The 18069-nt window shown below is 46.7% G+C and overlaps 1 protein-coding gene across 5 annotated transcripts in view; it reads left to right on the forward strand.

The window, feature by feature from the left end:
* FBXO15 (F-box protein 15) overlaps positions 1–9734 on the forward strand; it is a 43919-nt gene extending 34185 nt beyond the window's left edge. For 4 of the 5 annotated variants that reach the window (XM_074339847.1, XM_074339848.1, XM_074339850.1 and 1 more), the window contains 2 exons: positions 2959–3083; positions 9213–9734. In XM_074339847.1, the coding sequence (XP_074195948.1) occupies positions 2959–3083; positions 9213–9482 (395 nt within the window). In that variant the 3' untranslated portion in view covers positions 9483–9734. The remainder of the gene's footprint in view (positions 1–2958; positions 3084–9212) is intronic. The other variant, XM_074339851.1, reaches the window with a different exon arrangement.
* The last annotated feature ends 8335 nt before the right edge of the window (positions 9735–18069 follow it).

Below are 18069 nucleotides of genomic sequence, written 5' to 3' on the forward strand. Positions count from 1 at the left end.
CTGAATGCCTTTATTCTATTCTGTTGCTCTATTGATGGGTCTTTATAGCAAGTGCCATACTGTCTTGATCACTGTAGCTCTACAGTAAGCTTTGAAGTCAACTTTTTCCTTCTTTTGAAGATTGTGTGGCTGTTTTAGGTCCTTATTATTATTTCCGTATGAATTTTAGAATCATTTCGTCAACTTTAATTATTTATTTATTTATTCTGATTATTTATAAATTACTTATTTAAATGCCTGCTGGGATTATGATTGAGATTACATTAAATCTATAGATCAATATGGGTATAGTATTGAACCTTGCAGTCCATGAACATGGTATATCTCTGCTTTCTGGTTAGACGTATACTGGCTCTTTAGATAGAATATTTTGTTGAGATAATGCTTATAAGGTGTTTAGCATACTTAGCCTGGTATATGTAATAAAATACCCTGTAATGTTAATATTTATTATTAGCTCCATTCCTCTTCACAAAGGCTTATAAAGTACTTTCTATGTGTGTCCTTATTTTCCTCAGCGTGGAGCTGACCGTGGTTGCACGGCTACTGAGTGGCTGGGCAGGGTTCACAATGAGGTCTTTGCAACTCTCCAGGCCATGCTTTAAGTGCCTGTCACTGGAAGCTAAAGGCGGTGAGCCTCGAATGGCATTTCTGCATTTTGGGGGTGGTCTTATGTATTGGTAAGTTAATGTTAGGATTTTTTCTGAATGGTTTAAGGAACACGGGACTTCACTAAGGGTACGTTTGCTCACAGCCAAGGAATCCAGGTCCCTCTTGACTTAGTTATAATTCAGGTTGGGAATGGGCAATAGTGAGTGTGGGACTCACAAGTGCAGAAATTACCAAACATTTTGGGGAGCTGTAAATGATTGCCCAGCATATTTTGCCTGCTCATTTATAGATTTTTCTCTATTGGCCATAATATGAAAGCAGAATTTCATGAGAATTTAAACCCACATTATGCACTCTCAGCATTTTAACTAATAGGTGATTGTTTTCCCTTTTCTTGTGTGTTTTCATCTGTTACAACATGGACTCAACTCAGAGCAAGGTTTGAATCGTGTCTTTGCCACTTATCAGCAGTACCACATTAGACAAGGTGCTGTCCACCTCTGTGTGCCCAGTTTTCTCCCCCGTGGGTCCAAAAACTCGCATGCCTAATGAATAGTGTTATCTAAGGTGTTCTTCTCAGTCTTTGCAGCTGCTATACAAAGTGCTTCCCACCATGCCTAGTGTACAGTAAGTACTGAAAACTGTGACCTGTTTAATTACATGTTCACACATACTTTCTGTGTGCCGGTTGTTTAAATGTGGAAAGAGCTTTACCTTTTTAAAAATCTTGTAGAAATAGTGGTTACCTTGGGGTAGTGGAAAGGGCTCTGACCTTTTAAGACACTGCAGATGTCACAGTAGTTGTTCTAAGGGGCATATCTGGTAATGACAGAATAACAGCAGCCCCTGCTTCCTGCCGAGATTCGTGCTCATTAGCTCAGACAGTTGCTGTTGAGATGTTATTGGCTGTTGTACTTTGGGGCCCGATTTTTGCAGTGTCCTCAGGACAAGCCACATGGACAATGAAATGTCGGTTTTCTGGCTGGCACCGTCCAGCTGCCAGCACGCATGCCGGCCTGGGCCGTGGCCAGTCGGAGGCCTCTTGCTTTTGCACATGGCTGTGCAGTAATACGGAGCCGCATCTGGTCCACTCAGATTGTCATTACTGCGCCCCCTCGGAGCCCTCCCTCTTCCCGCGGAACCAGAGCGCTGTTGCCGGGGAGGGTCAGTGTCGTTTGGCATTCACTCCTGCACCGACGGGGAGGAGCGAAGCTTCACAGTTCCTGCTAATTGCTCGGCAGCCTCTGTCCTTGGAATAAAAGCGAGCCTGGGCAATGGCTGTGTGTCGCGGAGGCTGAGAGCGCCCTCCTGCAGGGCCCCAAGCGCTTGCTCTCTGATGGGGGCTGTCACTTACAGTGCCTTGTGTTACAGAACAGGCCGCTGGCTCCGGCTGGTGGAGCCCTGGTTTGAATCTTCTGGCTACACTTAAGTGAGAACTCCATATAGAATTTCTAGAATAGAGCTTTGGCTGCCACGGCAGCTTAGCTTTGGTTTTACTTTGTCCCGTGAAATAACCAACCTAGGGTCAAAACACATTTGCTCTTCTCTGTCCTTCTTCCGTCTGCGTTGCCCCATGACTTACATCTTACCTTTGTTCAGGTGTCTCTCTGAGGAGGTCTTTGATACAAGCGAAGGTGCTGCTGGTCGCTTTCCGGGATGTGTGCGCATGGTTGTGTGATGTGTAGCTGGACGGAAGTCGCCCCATCACAAGAGGCCTGACAGGCGGGTGTGCCTGGGCTGTGCTGGGCCCTGCGTGGCGAGGTTGCTCTGAGCTGCACGCTGGTCAGAATGGCGGGGGGCAGGGCCTCTGCTCTCAAGCTGTTGGTGAGCACGTGCGAGGAGTCTGACTCATTTATAAGCGTGTGCAGCGATGTTTCCTGTATGTGCGCCCGTGCTGAACTCCCAGACCCCTCCTTTTTCCGACATCTCTCTCCTTGCTCCTTCACATTCAGTGTCCTTCCTGGCCCATTTCCTGGGGTCTGCTTTCTTAGGTTCCCCAGTTCTGGCTTTCCACTTGTCACTGCTGTTAGCTCAACACATCAGCAGAACCTTTGCCTCCTTAGCTGCTCTACCAGTGACAGGGTGGGTGGGAGTCCAGGTTCCTGCCGTCCTCTCCCCGACTCACCTTTGGGATCACTTTTCCAGAGCTCCCCCTCATTTCTCTGTCTCTGGGGTGCAGGCGCGTGGCCCTGCCCTCAAGCTAGACGCCGGTTAGCTCTGGCAGTGTCCCCCTCCGTCAGTGACTCGGCCTTGCAGATGAGCCATCCTTTATGGAGCGGCAAACCTGAAGAGGCTCAGCTTGTCCTGCATTGGTTATAGTAATTGAAACCTGTTAAATCTTTTCAGGACATATTGAAAATGGATATGCGAAGCTCATTGTGATCCATTTTAAAAATAACACAGAACACCTTCCTCTTGTTGGAAAAGTTGGCCTCTCCTGGAGAACTGATGTTTTTGATGGCTGTATAAAGGTAACTTGTTGTTTTCTTTTCTTAAAGTAACCTGGTTTTTGTAGAATAAAAATGTCTGTCGATATACGTGTGTGATGCAGCTTTTAAAGTCCTGGATTTCCTGTGCTGGCGTCTGGAGGGGTATGTGTGTCGCAGCCATTGGCAGTCAGGTGATTCGTCCATCAGATGCTTCCTGAGGACCTTCTGTTTTCTGTGGAGAGTGGCAGAGGCAGCGGCGTGCAGCAGCGGGCTGGGCGGCGTTGGCGGCACCGGCACTGCACACCTCGGGGCCCCTCCGTCTGTTCGTTTTGTGGCTTAGACCAGGCAAAGAAGCATTTGCTCAAAATGTCTTAATTACTTACCCACCAATTTAAAACTTATTGCAGTTATGACTTCCAGGACACAGTTATTTCCTTGAACAGTTAAACCAGTTTATACCCCTATCAAAAATTAGCCTGTGGATGGAAGAGTTGGTTTAGTGGTTGGGAATTGGTGGGGGGCGGGGAGGAAGAGGGAGAGGACGGGGGATGTTGTGACATGGTTTCATTTTCTTCTGGGATTTTGTGCTCACGGCTGCCCCTGGTTCGGTTACTCCCCAGCTTTATTTTGTGGGATGAATAGGATCTTCATATTCAGGGGGACCCGTGTCCTGTGAACGCAGGACCCTCCAGTGACGTGGCTTTTCTTTACCACACGGGTCTGCACCCTTGTCAGAACCATCAGTTATAAGGACTGAGGCCACAGCCAGTGAGACCACTGAGCGTTAGAAGGACTTCCCTGTCACCAAGGACACTTGACGCTTGAATAGCGCTGAATCCCACGCAGCTGGAAATCCACGTGGAACTTGAGACTCCCCCCAAACTTAATTCCTCATAGGCTGCTGGTGGCTGGAAGCCTTACGGATCACAGGACGGCCAGTTACCATGTATCTTGTATGTTACATGTGTCTTATACTGCGTTCTTACGATAAAGTAAGCTAGACAGAAGAAAATGTTATGAAGAACATCTAAAGGAAAGTACATCTACAGTATTTATTGGAGACAACCCACGTGTAGGTGGACGTGTGCAGTCCCAGCCCGGCTGTTCAGGTCAGCTGTGTCACCCTCCGGCCACTTGCTGGTTGGTATAATGAGATATTTTGTTCTGTTTGCGTGTAAGCAACTATTTAAATTTTGGTAAAGATTATGTTTGTTGTACACAAAAGAATGTTCAAGACCACAGACCTGACCTTTCAAAAATGGATTTAGATGGGTCTTATAAAAATCTGCACTGACATGGAACACTGAAATAAAAATAGACTGTGAGGGTCAGCATAATTAAAAAAATCATTGTTCTGTCTTTTCTGGTAGTTGAGAGCAGGAAGAGAGCTGTTCCTTAGTTCTCAAAGGGAAATGTAGTAATTATACCGGGAAACAAAGCTTCGTTCTGGCTCCAATCATTAAAAACACAGTCCCCGGTGGGCGGATATGTAGGGCAGACTGAGCCACAGAATGGGCCAAAGCTCAGTAGAGTTTAGCAGCAAAATGCAGTGACAGATTTCTTCCAGCAGCTCTCAGAGACGGTAGCTGAGGGTAGGGCTTCACGAACTCCAGAGTGGTCCTGTATGGTGCTGAACCAGTGTGACTCACGCTTGCAGGTTTCTACCAGAACGGCTGGATCTAAACCCAGGATTTCGAGTCATGAAACGCGGGAATGGACTGCGTGTCCCCTGGACAGTGTTCCCTAGAAACCCTTCTCTCAGGTGGGCTTTGGGTGGAGGTGAGAGTTGCTGCAGAGTGCGTGCCCTCTCCCTGGGCCCTGGCCGGTTTGCATTGTGCTGCCGGTAATTTTGGGTTCAGTATTAAGACTGAAATGTCTTTTGAGTTCCCAGAGAACCGAAGTCAGGCCGGGGTGCCGTGTCCCTAATCTTTGCCCTGCAGTCAGGAGTTTACCTGACCCTCCCCCTCCCCGCCCTGCCCCGACGTGCATGGAAACTAAACTGTACTAAGAATCAGTTTCAAGGAGTTAAAAACTCTTTATAAGCAAGGGCACATGATAGAACAAGTTTCCTAGGAACATATAATTATTAAAAACCAACCAACAAAGAACCCTGCTTCTCCTGGAAATTGTAGAACCACCTCCCAAAAGGAGTCTCCTAGTGACTGTCTCGTACAATGCTTATCAGAGCCCAGATCAGTGAGAAAGTGCGTCATCCAAACCTGTGATTCTGGTCACAAGGACAGACGGCGAGGGTGACATGTATGATGATGACAGATGGATGGCTGCCTGCCACATCACGTTGTCTGAAGTGAAACGAGGTCAGGAAGGCGTCTCTGAGGTACCCCTGGCTTACTGTTCCCAGGAGAGGCTTTGTCAGAGGAGCCCAGACTGTGGGGGGCCCCAGCCAATGCTCCCTGGCACAGAGGTCATTCAGATAGGATGTAGCTATGGCTTCAGCGCCTGGAGTCTTAACTTCAACAGCTCATAATTTTATATGGGAGATTATTCAACACAAAAAAATCACATGATAAGTAAATCCTTTTTACCTGTTCCTTAAGCCAGGTTATGATATCAGATACACGTAGAGATGCTTACAGGCTGATGTGTTAGTAGTGGACCCATGCAGTCGCCCTGTGACTGGTTACCGCTCTATTTCACTGTTGTTCGGAACAGCCAAGCTCCCTTCAGTCTCCAGTTTAATTCAAAATAAAATGCTCTTCTGGTCTGTCTGCTCTCAGCTCCTATCACAAGTGCTGATTGGTGGAGATTCTTTTGTTAGGCTTCTATGTGGAGCTTGGCCTCAGCTTTAATTTGAGCTGGGTGTTTCAGTACATCCAACTCCGGTTCGCTTTCTGCTACATGAGTGGAGTTCAGTAGAACCGCCAATGGGTGTGTCACAGGGTCAGCTTGTTGCTGTGGTGGTGCCCCTCCCCCCAGAAGAAAGCTGCTTTGGCCAATTTGCCGATGAGTACTGCCACGGAATGGGTGATAACAGGTGATGGTGCCTGTAAAATCCACAGCTTTAAAGGAATATGGTGTTCCCGTGGGTGCCAGCGCTGCGTTCTTCCCAGACGCTGAAGAACGTCAAAATTCAAGAGTTTTGAATCTGGCAGAGTTCACTGGTGAGTGGGGTGCAGGTGAGAAAAACCGACTTACTACTTCAGGGACAAAAGTTCTGCTTCCTGCTTGGGGCTGTGCATTCTAGAAGGTCTCGCCCAGGGAGACTGATGTAGGAAAGCATATTGGAAGCAGCTCTCTCGAGGAGAAGGAGGAGAGAGTGTGGCGGAAGGTTTGTGAGCAGTTGTAAAGCACACCCCCTGCCTTACCTCCCCTGTCCCCCAAGGACAGAAATGATTTGCTATGAAAAAGCAACAACATGGAAAAGGAGACAGCTCAGGATGAGGAGGACGGAGCGCGGTCCGGAAGAAAGGAGGAGATGGCCTCTGGCCTGTGCCACGGGATTGGGTGCCTGCTGAGGCTGGAGGCAGGTGGATAAGCCCAGGAGAGGTCATCCACCCACCCGATGCATTGTGCTTCTGGTGCCAGCTCCCAGGCTGCCACTCCTGGCTGTGACACGGCTCCCTGCTGTGCGGAGAGAGGGAGGGGTGGCAGGAGGGGAGCTGGGCAGGCTGGGGCGGCTCATGCAGGGCCTAAGCACCATGGTAACGGACTTGGATTTGGGTGTCAGTGTCTGTGGGAGGTTATTAAAGGGGTTCGTGTGCCTTGCCGTTTTCTAGGCTAGGAAGGAAGTGGATGATGCCAGACTTTAGAACTGGAGGACTTTTGGAGACGGTCGGCTCACACCTCTATCGGGCAGCTGAGGGGGCTGAAAGCGGAGACACTAAGTCATTGGCTGCAGGGCATGCGGCTAATGAGTGTATCCATCCTGGTCTAGGAGTGTGTGCCCCTTGGCGAGTCCTTCCTGGTTCCTTCTTCTCTACCTTCCTCTGAAATGTTGGTCCTGATTCTGAACACCATCTCTGTCCTGGTGGGTTTTGGTGAGATTTTAATAAGAAAACCAAGAGACCATTATACCAGTGTTAGGTGAAGGGTGAGGGGGTAGAGCAAGGCTTGGCTTCTCATCACCTGCTGTGTTATCTGGGAGTTGTAATGGCCACACGACAGCCTCCCTCAAACGGCTCTTCTGAGAGCTGCTGCTTCCGGAAGGGCTCCGGCCGCCTGAGCAGTGACAGAGACATCTCCCCACTCTCAGGATCGGCTTCCATTCCCTGTTCTCAGCCCCCGAAGCTGCAGTGTAGAGGGGCCCTTCTCCTCCATCTGTGAGCTGTGGTCCCTATTGTGTGAGCTGTGGTCCCTGTTGTATAGGAGAGGATGGAGAGGACTGTCGTGGGGCCGCCCTGCTCTGCTCCAGGACCTGGCGCAGCATCAGCAGTGAGGTCCAGGCCCCTGGGTCATCCCCACCTGACGGGGGCGGAGGAGCTTTCTGCTCCCATCTGCGCTCTCTGATGTCAGGGGTTAGGGAAGGTTCACGGGGCTGGTCTTCACTCTGGTCTCCTCCGGAGCTGGAACCAGGTCACGTCCATCACTTAGTAAACGTCTCATGTTTTTCAACTTTTGGAATGTTTGTGTTCCTTAAATTTCTCTAAGATGCACATTTTTTGAGTCAAGACCTTTTGACCTGGTCGTATGCAGGTCCAAATGGTCAGTACTTTCATCCACATTTAATAGTGTACAGACCTCTGAATGTACATTCATACCGATATCTATAGTATTTCTCAATATCTTTAATTATGCTGATGTCTATGCTCAGTTTATGCTGGTCTGTAAGAGAAAGTGTTGTCATTAATAAAACACTAATATTGGGCACAAGTCACGGCGGATAATAAGCCATATCTGGAAAACTAAGTGTTAGTAGATTTTAGCCTTGTTGTTACCGCCTAGTTTCTTGAGAACTAAATAAAACAGTGTAAGTAACCTGCTTGGATTCATGTCTGGTACATAGGACGTGTTAGAAGATCCAGCTCACATTGTGCACGCGTGTGCATAGCAGTTATTCCACAACAGCCGAAAGGTGGGAGCAACCCGGGTGTCCATCAGCGGATGGCTACACAGTGTAGCCTCTCCACACAGTGGAATATTATTCAGCCTTAAAAAGGAAGGATGTTCTGACACCTGCTACAGCATGGATGGACCCTGAGGACATTATGTTAAGTGACATAAGCCAGGCACAGAATGACAAATGCTGTAGGATCCACTTAGGAGGTACCTGGAGTCCTCAGTTTCACAGAGACAGGAAGTAAAAGGGTGGTTGCCAGGGGCTGGAGGAGGGGGTGGGGGATTGTCATTTCCTGGGTCAAGAGTTGCAGTTTTGCAAGATGAAAAGAATTCTGAGATGGACGGCGGTGATGGTAGCACAACCATGTGAAAGTACTTAACGCCACTGAACTGGACACTTGGAAATGGTTAAGATGGTAAATTTTATGTCATATGTATTTTACCATAACCAAAAATAAAATTTAAAATATAGCTCCTTAATAATATTAGTGAGTATCAGTGTCTCCCATCTGTCTCTTCCCCGAGTCCAGTCCCCACAGTGGTGTCTGTCCACCTGCATCTTAGATTCAGCGTGTCTGAACCTGACCCCCTTCTCCCCACATCCTCCTCTTCTGTAATGGGAGCGAGGAGGAGATAGAGCCCCGACTCCCTTCCTCTCACCTCCAGATACCAGCTTCTGCTCAGTTTGTCTTGCAAGTGGCTCTTCCATCTCTTCTTTCCTGTGAGTTACTAGCACTGAAAATTGACATCTCTTCACTGGTATGACAATAACCGGTAGCCACGCCACTATTCTCCCTGCTCCCACCCGTGGTATTGTGGTCATTCCTTTACCCAGCATGCCTTTATTGGTACCGGCTACTGCAAGCGAGTGGCAGAGATGCCGTGATGGACAGAGCTGACCTGACCGGCCCTCACGACTCCCCCTCCCTGCCCAGCGCGCTGAGTCATTTCTAGCAAATGTGCCACGTTCCCTCACGCTCTTTGCATATGCTCTTTCCTCTTGCTGTTTTATTATTTTTTCCGTCCTGTCACTTAACTCTTACCCCCATGACAGGCTTCACTTGCACATTTCTCGATTTATTAACTAGACCTGGAAGCCAGGTCTAAGTGGGCGTTTTATCCTTACACTTACGCATGTTTGTGCTTGCTTTGTAGAGTTGTTCTATAGTGGACATGACTCTTTTGGACGAATATGGGCACCCCTTTTGGTGTTTCAGTTCCCCGGTTTGCATGAGGCCTTCTCCCAGGCCTTCGGATGGTCCTCATTTCTGGGGACAGACGTACCATGTTGACTACGCGGACTCGGCCGGAAGACTGCACATGGAGCTGGTGTGGATCACGGAGACGGAAGAGCACTTCATTGTGAGCCTGGTGCTCTACCTCAGTGTGGCGAAGATCAACCACTGGTTTGGCACGCAGTACTAAGTGTCGGCAGAGCGGGCACATGGCGTTGCTGGCTATTGGTTTATTTTGGACTAACCAGGTCTGTTCTTGGTGTTGGAAGTTACAATAAAGCAGTCGTCCATTTGATGCCTTCTTATTTCACAATAGAAATGATGATTCCTGGGTCATTTTAAAGTTAATGTTTAGAGGATTAAGTTAAATTTTAAATACATGGAAATAACACATTCCGATGAAAAGTTATATAAAATAAAAAGGAAAAAGATATTTACTTCTCTTCTGCCCTGACAAGGTATTCTACTTAAGCATGCAATCACTGTATATGTGAATGTGTGTGTGTGTGTGTGTGTGTGTGTGTGTGTGTGTGTGGATGTGTGTGGTGTAGACACGTTTTTTTTCTTTATTGGTTAGAACCCCAAATGAGAATATATTTAAATACAACTTCATGGTATTTACTAGTATTTAATAAAACAAAGGAAAACAAATAGCCTATTGCACAAGGAAAGATGTATCTGAAATCATCAGGAGAAATGTTGCTGCTTAAAAGAGCGAAGCGTGATAGAAATGCAGTTAAGACACGCAATCCTGTAAGTGAGGACAGATAGATGAGTGAGCGTGATCGCTTCCTCTGCAGAAATGTTTTCAGAGAATTGACAGATGCTTGCGGTTCACACAGAGGTAACATCCTGTATCTGAGCATATGCTTTTTAGGGATTTGGTTCTAAATTTGTTTTTGATTATACTGATTCTTTTTTGATTATATTTTATCTTCCACTTATAGTTATTCTCAGAAGTGATTTTTGAAATGCCATATTGCTCCCTCTTGGGGCACCCATACTTAGATGTCCCTCTTCTTTGTTTCTCATTCGTCTCCCAGCAAATGATCTGATCAGTTTTCTCTTTTGAGGTGTGTGTGTGGTATGAGTGTAGAATAAAGAGCTTGAAGACAGCAGTCAAAGATTTGGGACAGATGTTAGGTCCTTGGCCAAAGAACTGTTGAAAAGATTCCTGCTACTGGCACCCTCCCGACTTCCTAGGCCTGGGGCAGAGCCCTTGGGAAGGAGAGCACAGGTGATCATAATGCAGTATTTTCATTGTGTCACCAAAGGGGCGTAGAGCACCTGGCCCACCTGGGTGAGAGTCAGAAGATGGAGAGGCAGTGGCTTGAGCAGTGAGCCACGATGGAAGAGGACAAGATTCAGGAGGCGCTTGGCAGAAGTCACTTGTCACCTGCAGGACTGAATTGGTAAGCAACCACAAAACAATGTGTGGTGACTCCTTGAACTCAGTGGGTTAACTTGTGGGGGACTAGATGGCCTGAAAATATTGGAAGCAAGGTAGAGCCAGAGAAAGAGTGCTAGTCTCTTTACCCCCAGTTTAATGATATTTGGATGGAATGGGAAGCATCGTACTTCTGGGATGGCGATACACAGGGAAACTCCTGGGGCAGGGCTCAGTGTCACAACACTTGTCCATACTGAATTCAATGTGTGCTTAGCATCTGTCTTCCCGCCGGACTGAGCGTCGTGTGAGCAGGTGTGTGATGTCTTGTTTACTGTTCTGTCTCCAGCACGTAACAGGATGCCAGGCTCATAATCCATACACAGTCGTTATTTCGAAATCAGTGGAAACTGCTATAAGGAATATTCCAGCTGCTGTGGGAGGATGAAGGAGGTGGGATAATTCTGACTTGCTGCCTGTGGGAGCCCCTTCATAGCTGAGTTGACTCTGAAGGACAGGGTTTCGGGCAGTGCCGGAGGAGGGCTGAGTGAAGCAGAGGAGGGGCATTCATAGTCCTGGCATTTGTCTTTTCCTAGAGCTGGAAGACACACTCTGCCTCCACTTGCCCTTTCAAGGTCTGAGATAATGTTCAGCCTTTAAAAGCTGTTTCTTATATTGGCTTCCATATTTTAAATAGAAATGTGGCTGCTTCTGGACTTACCAGTGTTAGACATCTGCTGACTCACGTTAGATAAGCGCTGTGACACCAGCCACCTTCCCTCTTCCATCACACCAAGTTATTCCTGCAGTTTTAGATAAGTTGTCATGATTTGCTGTAACTGTGATACTGCTCCCTGCAGGGTCACATAGAGCACTGTGATGCTGCTTTCTTTTACAACTTTTTATTTTTCTTGGATGAGTAATTGTCTTTCCTTTTCACTTGCATGGTTTTCAAGGAACCTGAAATTGTCCTTAAAGTTCTGTTCAATCTTTCATGTGTTGGTTAATATTTTTTCCCCTAAATGCTTAAACATACTAAATAATGTATGAATTCTACTTTTTGTCCCTCCCAGACTATTTCATTCCCGGAGTTCTGCCTCTGTTTGCTTTACTATAAACATCTTCTCTGTAGCCCTGCTGGACAGTTGTTACCCTGGGGACTTTCCCATTTGAATCGTCTGTCTTCTGGAATCTGGTCTCTCTCTTTCTCAATTTATATCCTTTTTGTTCAGTGGCACACGTTCTCTTGCAGAGTCTAAGATAAGTGAGGTGGGAGATACATTTTGGATCCATGAATTTCTGAAAATGTCTGGTGGATAATTTAATTGGGTACAAATCGTAGGATGAAGATATTTTGTCTTAGAACTTTGAAGACTTTTTTTTATATTTATCCCGCTGTTGATGTGTATAATGCCAGTTTGGTGGTTCTTTGGTATTTGATCTGGTCTCTTTCTGTTCTCTTTCTGGAAGCTTTTAGAATTACTATTCTTTCTTGATATTTGGAAAATGATGTGCATTGAAGTAGGTCTTTTTCATTTGTTATAGGTCATTTTAATCTAAAAACTTGAGTACTTCAGTTTTGGATTAAAAAAATATGTCAGTATTTTCTGTTGTCTTTTCTGTAACTTTTATTAATCAATTGTCATTCCTTCTGAATTGATAATCTCAAATGTCTTATCTCTTTTGTCTTCCATCTTTTAGTCTTTTGTTCAGCTTTCTGGAATATTGCCTCAATTTTGTGTTTCAACTCTTGCATTGAATTTTATTTGTTTTGATGATCAGGTTTTTACTTTATTAGAATTCTTTTTATGTTTCTAGTTTCTTATAACACATTTGGTAGCTATTTGAGAAATGCAATATTTTCTTGAAAGCCAGGTTTGGTAAACTTTTAAGGGCCTGATAATAGTTCCAGCTTCGTGAGACATACAGTGTCCTTCGCGTCCACTCAGCTGTGCCATCACAGCATGCAGTCAGCTATAGATAGTACACAAGCAAGTGGGCCTGGTCGTGTTCCAAAAACCTTGATTTTCTAAATCAGGCAGCGGGCTGAATGTGGCCTTCATGTTGTAGTTTGCGACCCTGCACAAGATCTCTGAGGTTACTAGTTTTCATTTTCCAAAAACTTTTCGTCTTCACCATTTGGCAAAACTGTAACAGTAAATTTAGGCAAGAATCATCAATGGATGCTGAAATTGGTGGGTGAAGCAATGATGAGAAGGTATTGACATAGAACCTCAGAGTATCTTGCCACAAAGTCCAGTTTACAAAGGAAAAAAGAGTAAGTTCATGGTAGAGAACCAGGAAAGAGAAGGTGAACAAGTCTCCGTTGCCCCCTCACCCCCATGCCTCTCCTCTCTTCCGTGCTGACTACACTGTGCTTGGATGCGCTGCCAGGGCCCCAGCACCTCCTGCCTCGGTACTCCCACGCCTGCAGTGCAGCCTCCTCCCCTCTGCCCAGAAACAAACCTCACGGTAGGCCACCATTGATAAGATTTAAAGATGCTTTTGATGCCAGGACACAACATGCTGACACTCGGAAGATGACAGGCAGTTCAGAGGAGAGAACACACCCAGGCAGGGCCATGCAGGGGGCTGTACCCCAAAGGCAAGGCAGAAGGCGTAACAGCACGCTGGCGCTGTAGGGGGCGTCTCTGGTGTGGCCAGCAGCTGGGGTCAGCTAGGTTTCCAAAGCTCCCTGTGGACTGGACAATTTGAATAATTCCTGGGGCTCCTGGCATAGGAACTGTCTGTCTCTGGTTGGTGGTGCCTGGGCCCAGGCCCGTTGGAGCAGGCGCAGAGGGACCCTGGAGGGTGCGAGCCCGCTGAGGGCGGTGGATGGGGGTGGGCTTCATTAACAGCTCAAGACTGGCGCAAGACAGCATCTACAGATGCGCAAACTCGCCACATTACAGCCACTCCTCTGCAGGGGTGTCCTTCCGCCCTCCCAGGCGCTGCCCCTCTCACACCAGGCTGCCCCCAGGAGCCCTCACCCCACCTCACTGCTGGTTGTGGGGATCAACAGTGAGGGCAGGGAGACACCTCAAGGATGAAAATACTGCTATTATATTACTTCTGTGTGTCATAAGTGACACCCAATAACCCTTTTTTGGGGGCTGGCTATGTTAGTTGTTTGTATTGAAATTAAGTTGTCAGACACTTGAAATAAAGGCATTTGCTAATCACACTCCTTTGTCTGAGAGGAAGCCTTTTGTCTGCAAAGTGAGAGGGTGATTATGCTGGGGCATCTTAACTGCATCCAGAGGAGCAGAAGCAGGGATGCTCAGTCAATTCGAGTACCAGGTGCAAACTCTTAATTATGCAGTTGGCAAAGAAACCAGGCTGAGGTGCAGAAAAACGTACCCACACTAGTGTAGAATCAAAGGACATATTTTTATTCTGCGTGTTCTCCAGCTGTAAAATCTTGACTGGTTTAAAAACCAGACCAAAGATTGAGCAGATATGATTTTTACATGTGACCTGATAGTTTTACTGTCATAAACAGCTCCGAAGTCTAATGATTATAGCAGCTGCAGAAAGAAAGTATGCACATGAGAAAAGCACTCTTTGCAAAATGTTTTTCCTATGCTTGTCATGTAAGGAAATGCACTTTGAAAGCACTGGGTGTGAAAGGGGGTCGTATGCTACAGTGGGCATTTTGTACGTGGAAGAACTCGGCCCCCGACTTCAGCAGCAGAAGTCTTCTGTGGTCTCCTGCAGCTTCAAGGAGTCACACCTGCATTTTCCATGAGCTTCTGCCAGTCTAGTCCGGGGCTGCACAAGCCACTGGGGTCGAGAGCCAAGCTCTCTGAGTGAGCTCAGCAGAATGAGCAGAAGGAAAGGAAGGCGGACAGCAGGGCGCCCAGGGAAACGGAGCTGCTGTGAGCAAGGGTCATGATGCAGGTTTCGGAGCTGCTGGCCAGTGCAAAGTCACCAGGCTCCTGGGAAGGTCGGGGAAGAAAAAGCTGCCCCGGGGTCAAGGAGGATTCAAACGACATCCCAGCCCCCAAAAGCAACAAGAGAAACGAGTACGCAGGCAGCGACCCAGGCTCCCACCGCCATCGCTTCCAGTGTACCTAAAATTATGTTTTGTTCCAGAAAACGGTGCGTGGGCGAGTGCATCGTCTGGGAAAAGTGCGGAAGTTGGGTCTTGCCTGGGACCATGAAATGTGAGTCTTCTTGGCTGCTCAACCTTACCCTGGACGGCGGCCTTAGCTTTCCTCTCACTTTACCTTCCAGCCTCCTGGGGTTATAAAGTGAACTCCAGAAAGGGCCCCAAAGGCAAGTGTGTGTTTACTGGTTGACATAAGTCACATGATTGAGTCACAGTGAAATGGGTGTAAAAAATACATTCCTTTTTACGTGCCTATAGACTCGAGACGAAACCGCTGTGATCGCTCACTGACCTAGTGTTGGCCAGGGAGGCCGTGAGAATCCCCCATGAAGTAAGAACTTTGATTTTTCAAACTTGGAGCTTATTGTGTGGCAGGCACTGTGCAACAGCTTTCCCTGTATCTTTTCAAATCCTCGATAACCCTATGGGGGAGATGGTGTGACAGTGAGGAGCTGAAGCTCGGAGAGGTTAAGATATACAGAGGTGAACGTCTGGGAACAGACAGAGCTAAGCTTCGCCTGTTTCTGAAGCCGGCGCCCTAACTTGTTGCATCCTGCTACAGACTCTGGTGCTGGGAGGTAGAAGGACCATTATGAGAGAGAATATTGTCAAGTAGGTATTTAGCGTAGAGTCAGCAAACACAGGTGAGAAGTGTGAGGAAGGGATCAAAACGTTTAAAAGAATCATGCCTTAAATCAATGAAACTGGTGTACACCAATGTAAAAAGCTGGGAATCACCAAGTCACTTTGCAGAAGCACAATAGGCAGGGCCTGCTCTGTGGTGCAGGTGGACTTCCTTTCCAGCCACAGGAAAGGTGAGACAGCCCTTTGGTGCAAGAAGAGGACCAGCAGACAAATGGAGCAGGATACAGAGCTGGGAAACAGACTTCTGTTTAGACACGTGTTTCCTGATAAAGGTGGTACCAGCGCCCTGGGGGAAGAGAGGCCACAGCGCCCCCACTGGAAAAGCACAGAGTAAGTCTGGCCCCACCTGGCCCCGTCTCTCTTGTTTTCAAAGGGGAAGGGGAGGCAGGTTCAAAGCATCACCTTAAGAAGCTGGAGGACTTACCTGTGCTGCGTCTGTTAGGGGATTTACGCAGTCATGGACGACAATCCCAGTGAAAAAGAAAAGGAAAGTCTTGTTACATAACGTATGTGTAAGTAAAACAGAATTTTTGAACTCTACTATTTTAGCTGCAGTGATGTGTTGACTGTACCTTATTTGGAAAATTTAGACTTGGTGGAAATGATAAATCTAAACTAAAACTGATAGTAGCTGAAACTTCCCATAAGAACATTAGACTTGGAAGGAGTAATGGGCACCTAAGAAAATGCTAAGTGGCAAAAATGCTGATTTGCAAAGTTTGATAGAGACCAAAGAATCAATCAAATTTGTGTTGTGAAATTTACATGGAAAGGGATTGGTCCTGATGCAAATGGAAAAATGCAGACAGTTTACTTATGCAGTCTCAAAACTAATCAAAGGATTATTTTGGCTTAATGGCATTTAATGTTGCTGTAATTCTGAGGAAAATATTGTTATTAATAAGTAGAGTAAACATCCTGGGGTCATAATGGTGGAGTTAAAACATCCTGTATTGACTTTAAATGTCAAGTACTTTGTGACTGCAGTGTGCTTTAAGCTAAGCAAAACTTACCTACTTTTATAACAGGGACTAGGAAAAAGGGACAAATAAATGCGGTTTGATTTGTTGAAGTCATGGCATTATGAGTACATTCTATTTGTAATTCTATTAATGTGGCCATAATGCAATCCAATATTTAAAAACCTGAAATTTAGTTTGCAGTTGCATTAACTGTTGTTACATTTTGATATAACTAGATTGTGGAGCCTGCGATAAAAATTATTTTGTCTTTTATTTACATACAACCCTCCATCCCCCATAGTCCTTTGTTGTCCCTGGTTCTTGTGCATTTCCAACACATACTGATTTCTTGCCTTTGGTTGGGGCACAAGAAATTGCAGTTGCCATGGGATAAGATACTAAGCGTATCTGCGTACAGATTTATAAACCCCATCCACCCAATTTCCCAGAACAAGATTCTTTCTTTCTGTAATAAGACTGTTGGCCACAGTTCCACAACAAAATCTTTCATTTGCCCTATTGTTCATTCTGCTTAAGTGGAATGAATGGTCCCGCAGCAGAAATTGGTTCCTGAAGCCGGCCTCTCAAAAAGCCCTGCTAACGTTTCTCTGTTTACTCCACGCAGCCTGAGGGGCTAAAATGGGCTTGCGTGATGCCCGTCCTGACTTGTGGGCACGTCTCTCTTTCATAAGGAGATAATTATGGCATGTTTGTAATTATTTTTTAAACAGATTCTCAGAGCTGTCTGAGAATAGAAGACCCTGGACGGCAAAGCTTTGTTTCATGGAGGGGCAAAAATGGAAAGCCTTGTGCAGTGGTATTAGGAAAAGGTTAAAAGATTCATTTCGGAGGCATAGAGCGTAAAGAAATCTCATGGATTTATGTCACCAGTCACGTTTAGTCCTCAAGGGTGTTATTAAATTAGCAAGTGTCACTGTGTATTTTAATCACTATGATTTATGTTAAAAACCTACCAGCCTCAGAGAGCATTACTTCTGTGTGTGGCATGCCCCCCTCTCCACCCCCCCACCCCCCCTCCGCCAATTCTGTAGGTGGCTGGGCTATGTGAGAAAATTGTCCCTTAATTTTTCACTTTAAGGCTTGAAACTTGGTCGTGTGTCAGGACTTGAACATGACTTGTTGGACAGGATACTGAGGGGTGACTTCAGTTCTTTAAGATACGTGAAGGTGGTGAGACTGTCGTGTAGCAGATGAATGGAAGTTCTTGGTCTCCGTCTTCCGCACGTGCTCTGGGCTTGAGACCTGGAAATTCTCCTTGAGCTGCTGCTCGTATTTCACACTTCAGTTGCACGTTCTTGCTCATACTTCGTGGCACGCATTCTATTATAATAAATCACGGGTAGGGAATCTTTTCTCCCCTGAACAATGGCCACTGACCCCAGGAACGAAGGTCAGCATTTGTCGAGCACCTGTTCAGTACAGGAGGTGCCCAGGGGGCTGGCAACACAAAGGTGGACATTCCGCACATTCACTGATGGAATGGGTCCTGCGGCTCGCCCCACAGCTCGTGCCCTGGGACGCGGGGAGGGGAGGTGTGGCTGGGTAACGAAACAGACGCTCCTCTTTGCCTAAGAGGAGTCAGGTATTCTAACACCCTCTTACACGGTCTCGTGCGCGCAGGGAGGCATCTTTGATATGTGGGTCATGTTAT

This window comes from Rhinolophus sinicus, linkage group LG09 (genome assembly GCF_036562045.2).
Source record: "Rhinolophus sinicus isolate RSC01 linkage group LG09, ASM3656204v1, whole genome shotgun sequence".
Lineage (NCBI taxonomy): Eukaryota > Metazoa > Chordata > Mammalia > Chiroptera > Rhinolophidae > Rhinolophus > Rhinolophus sinicus.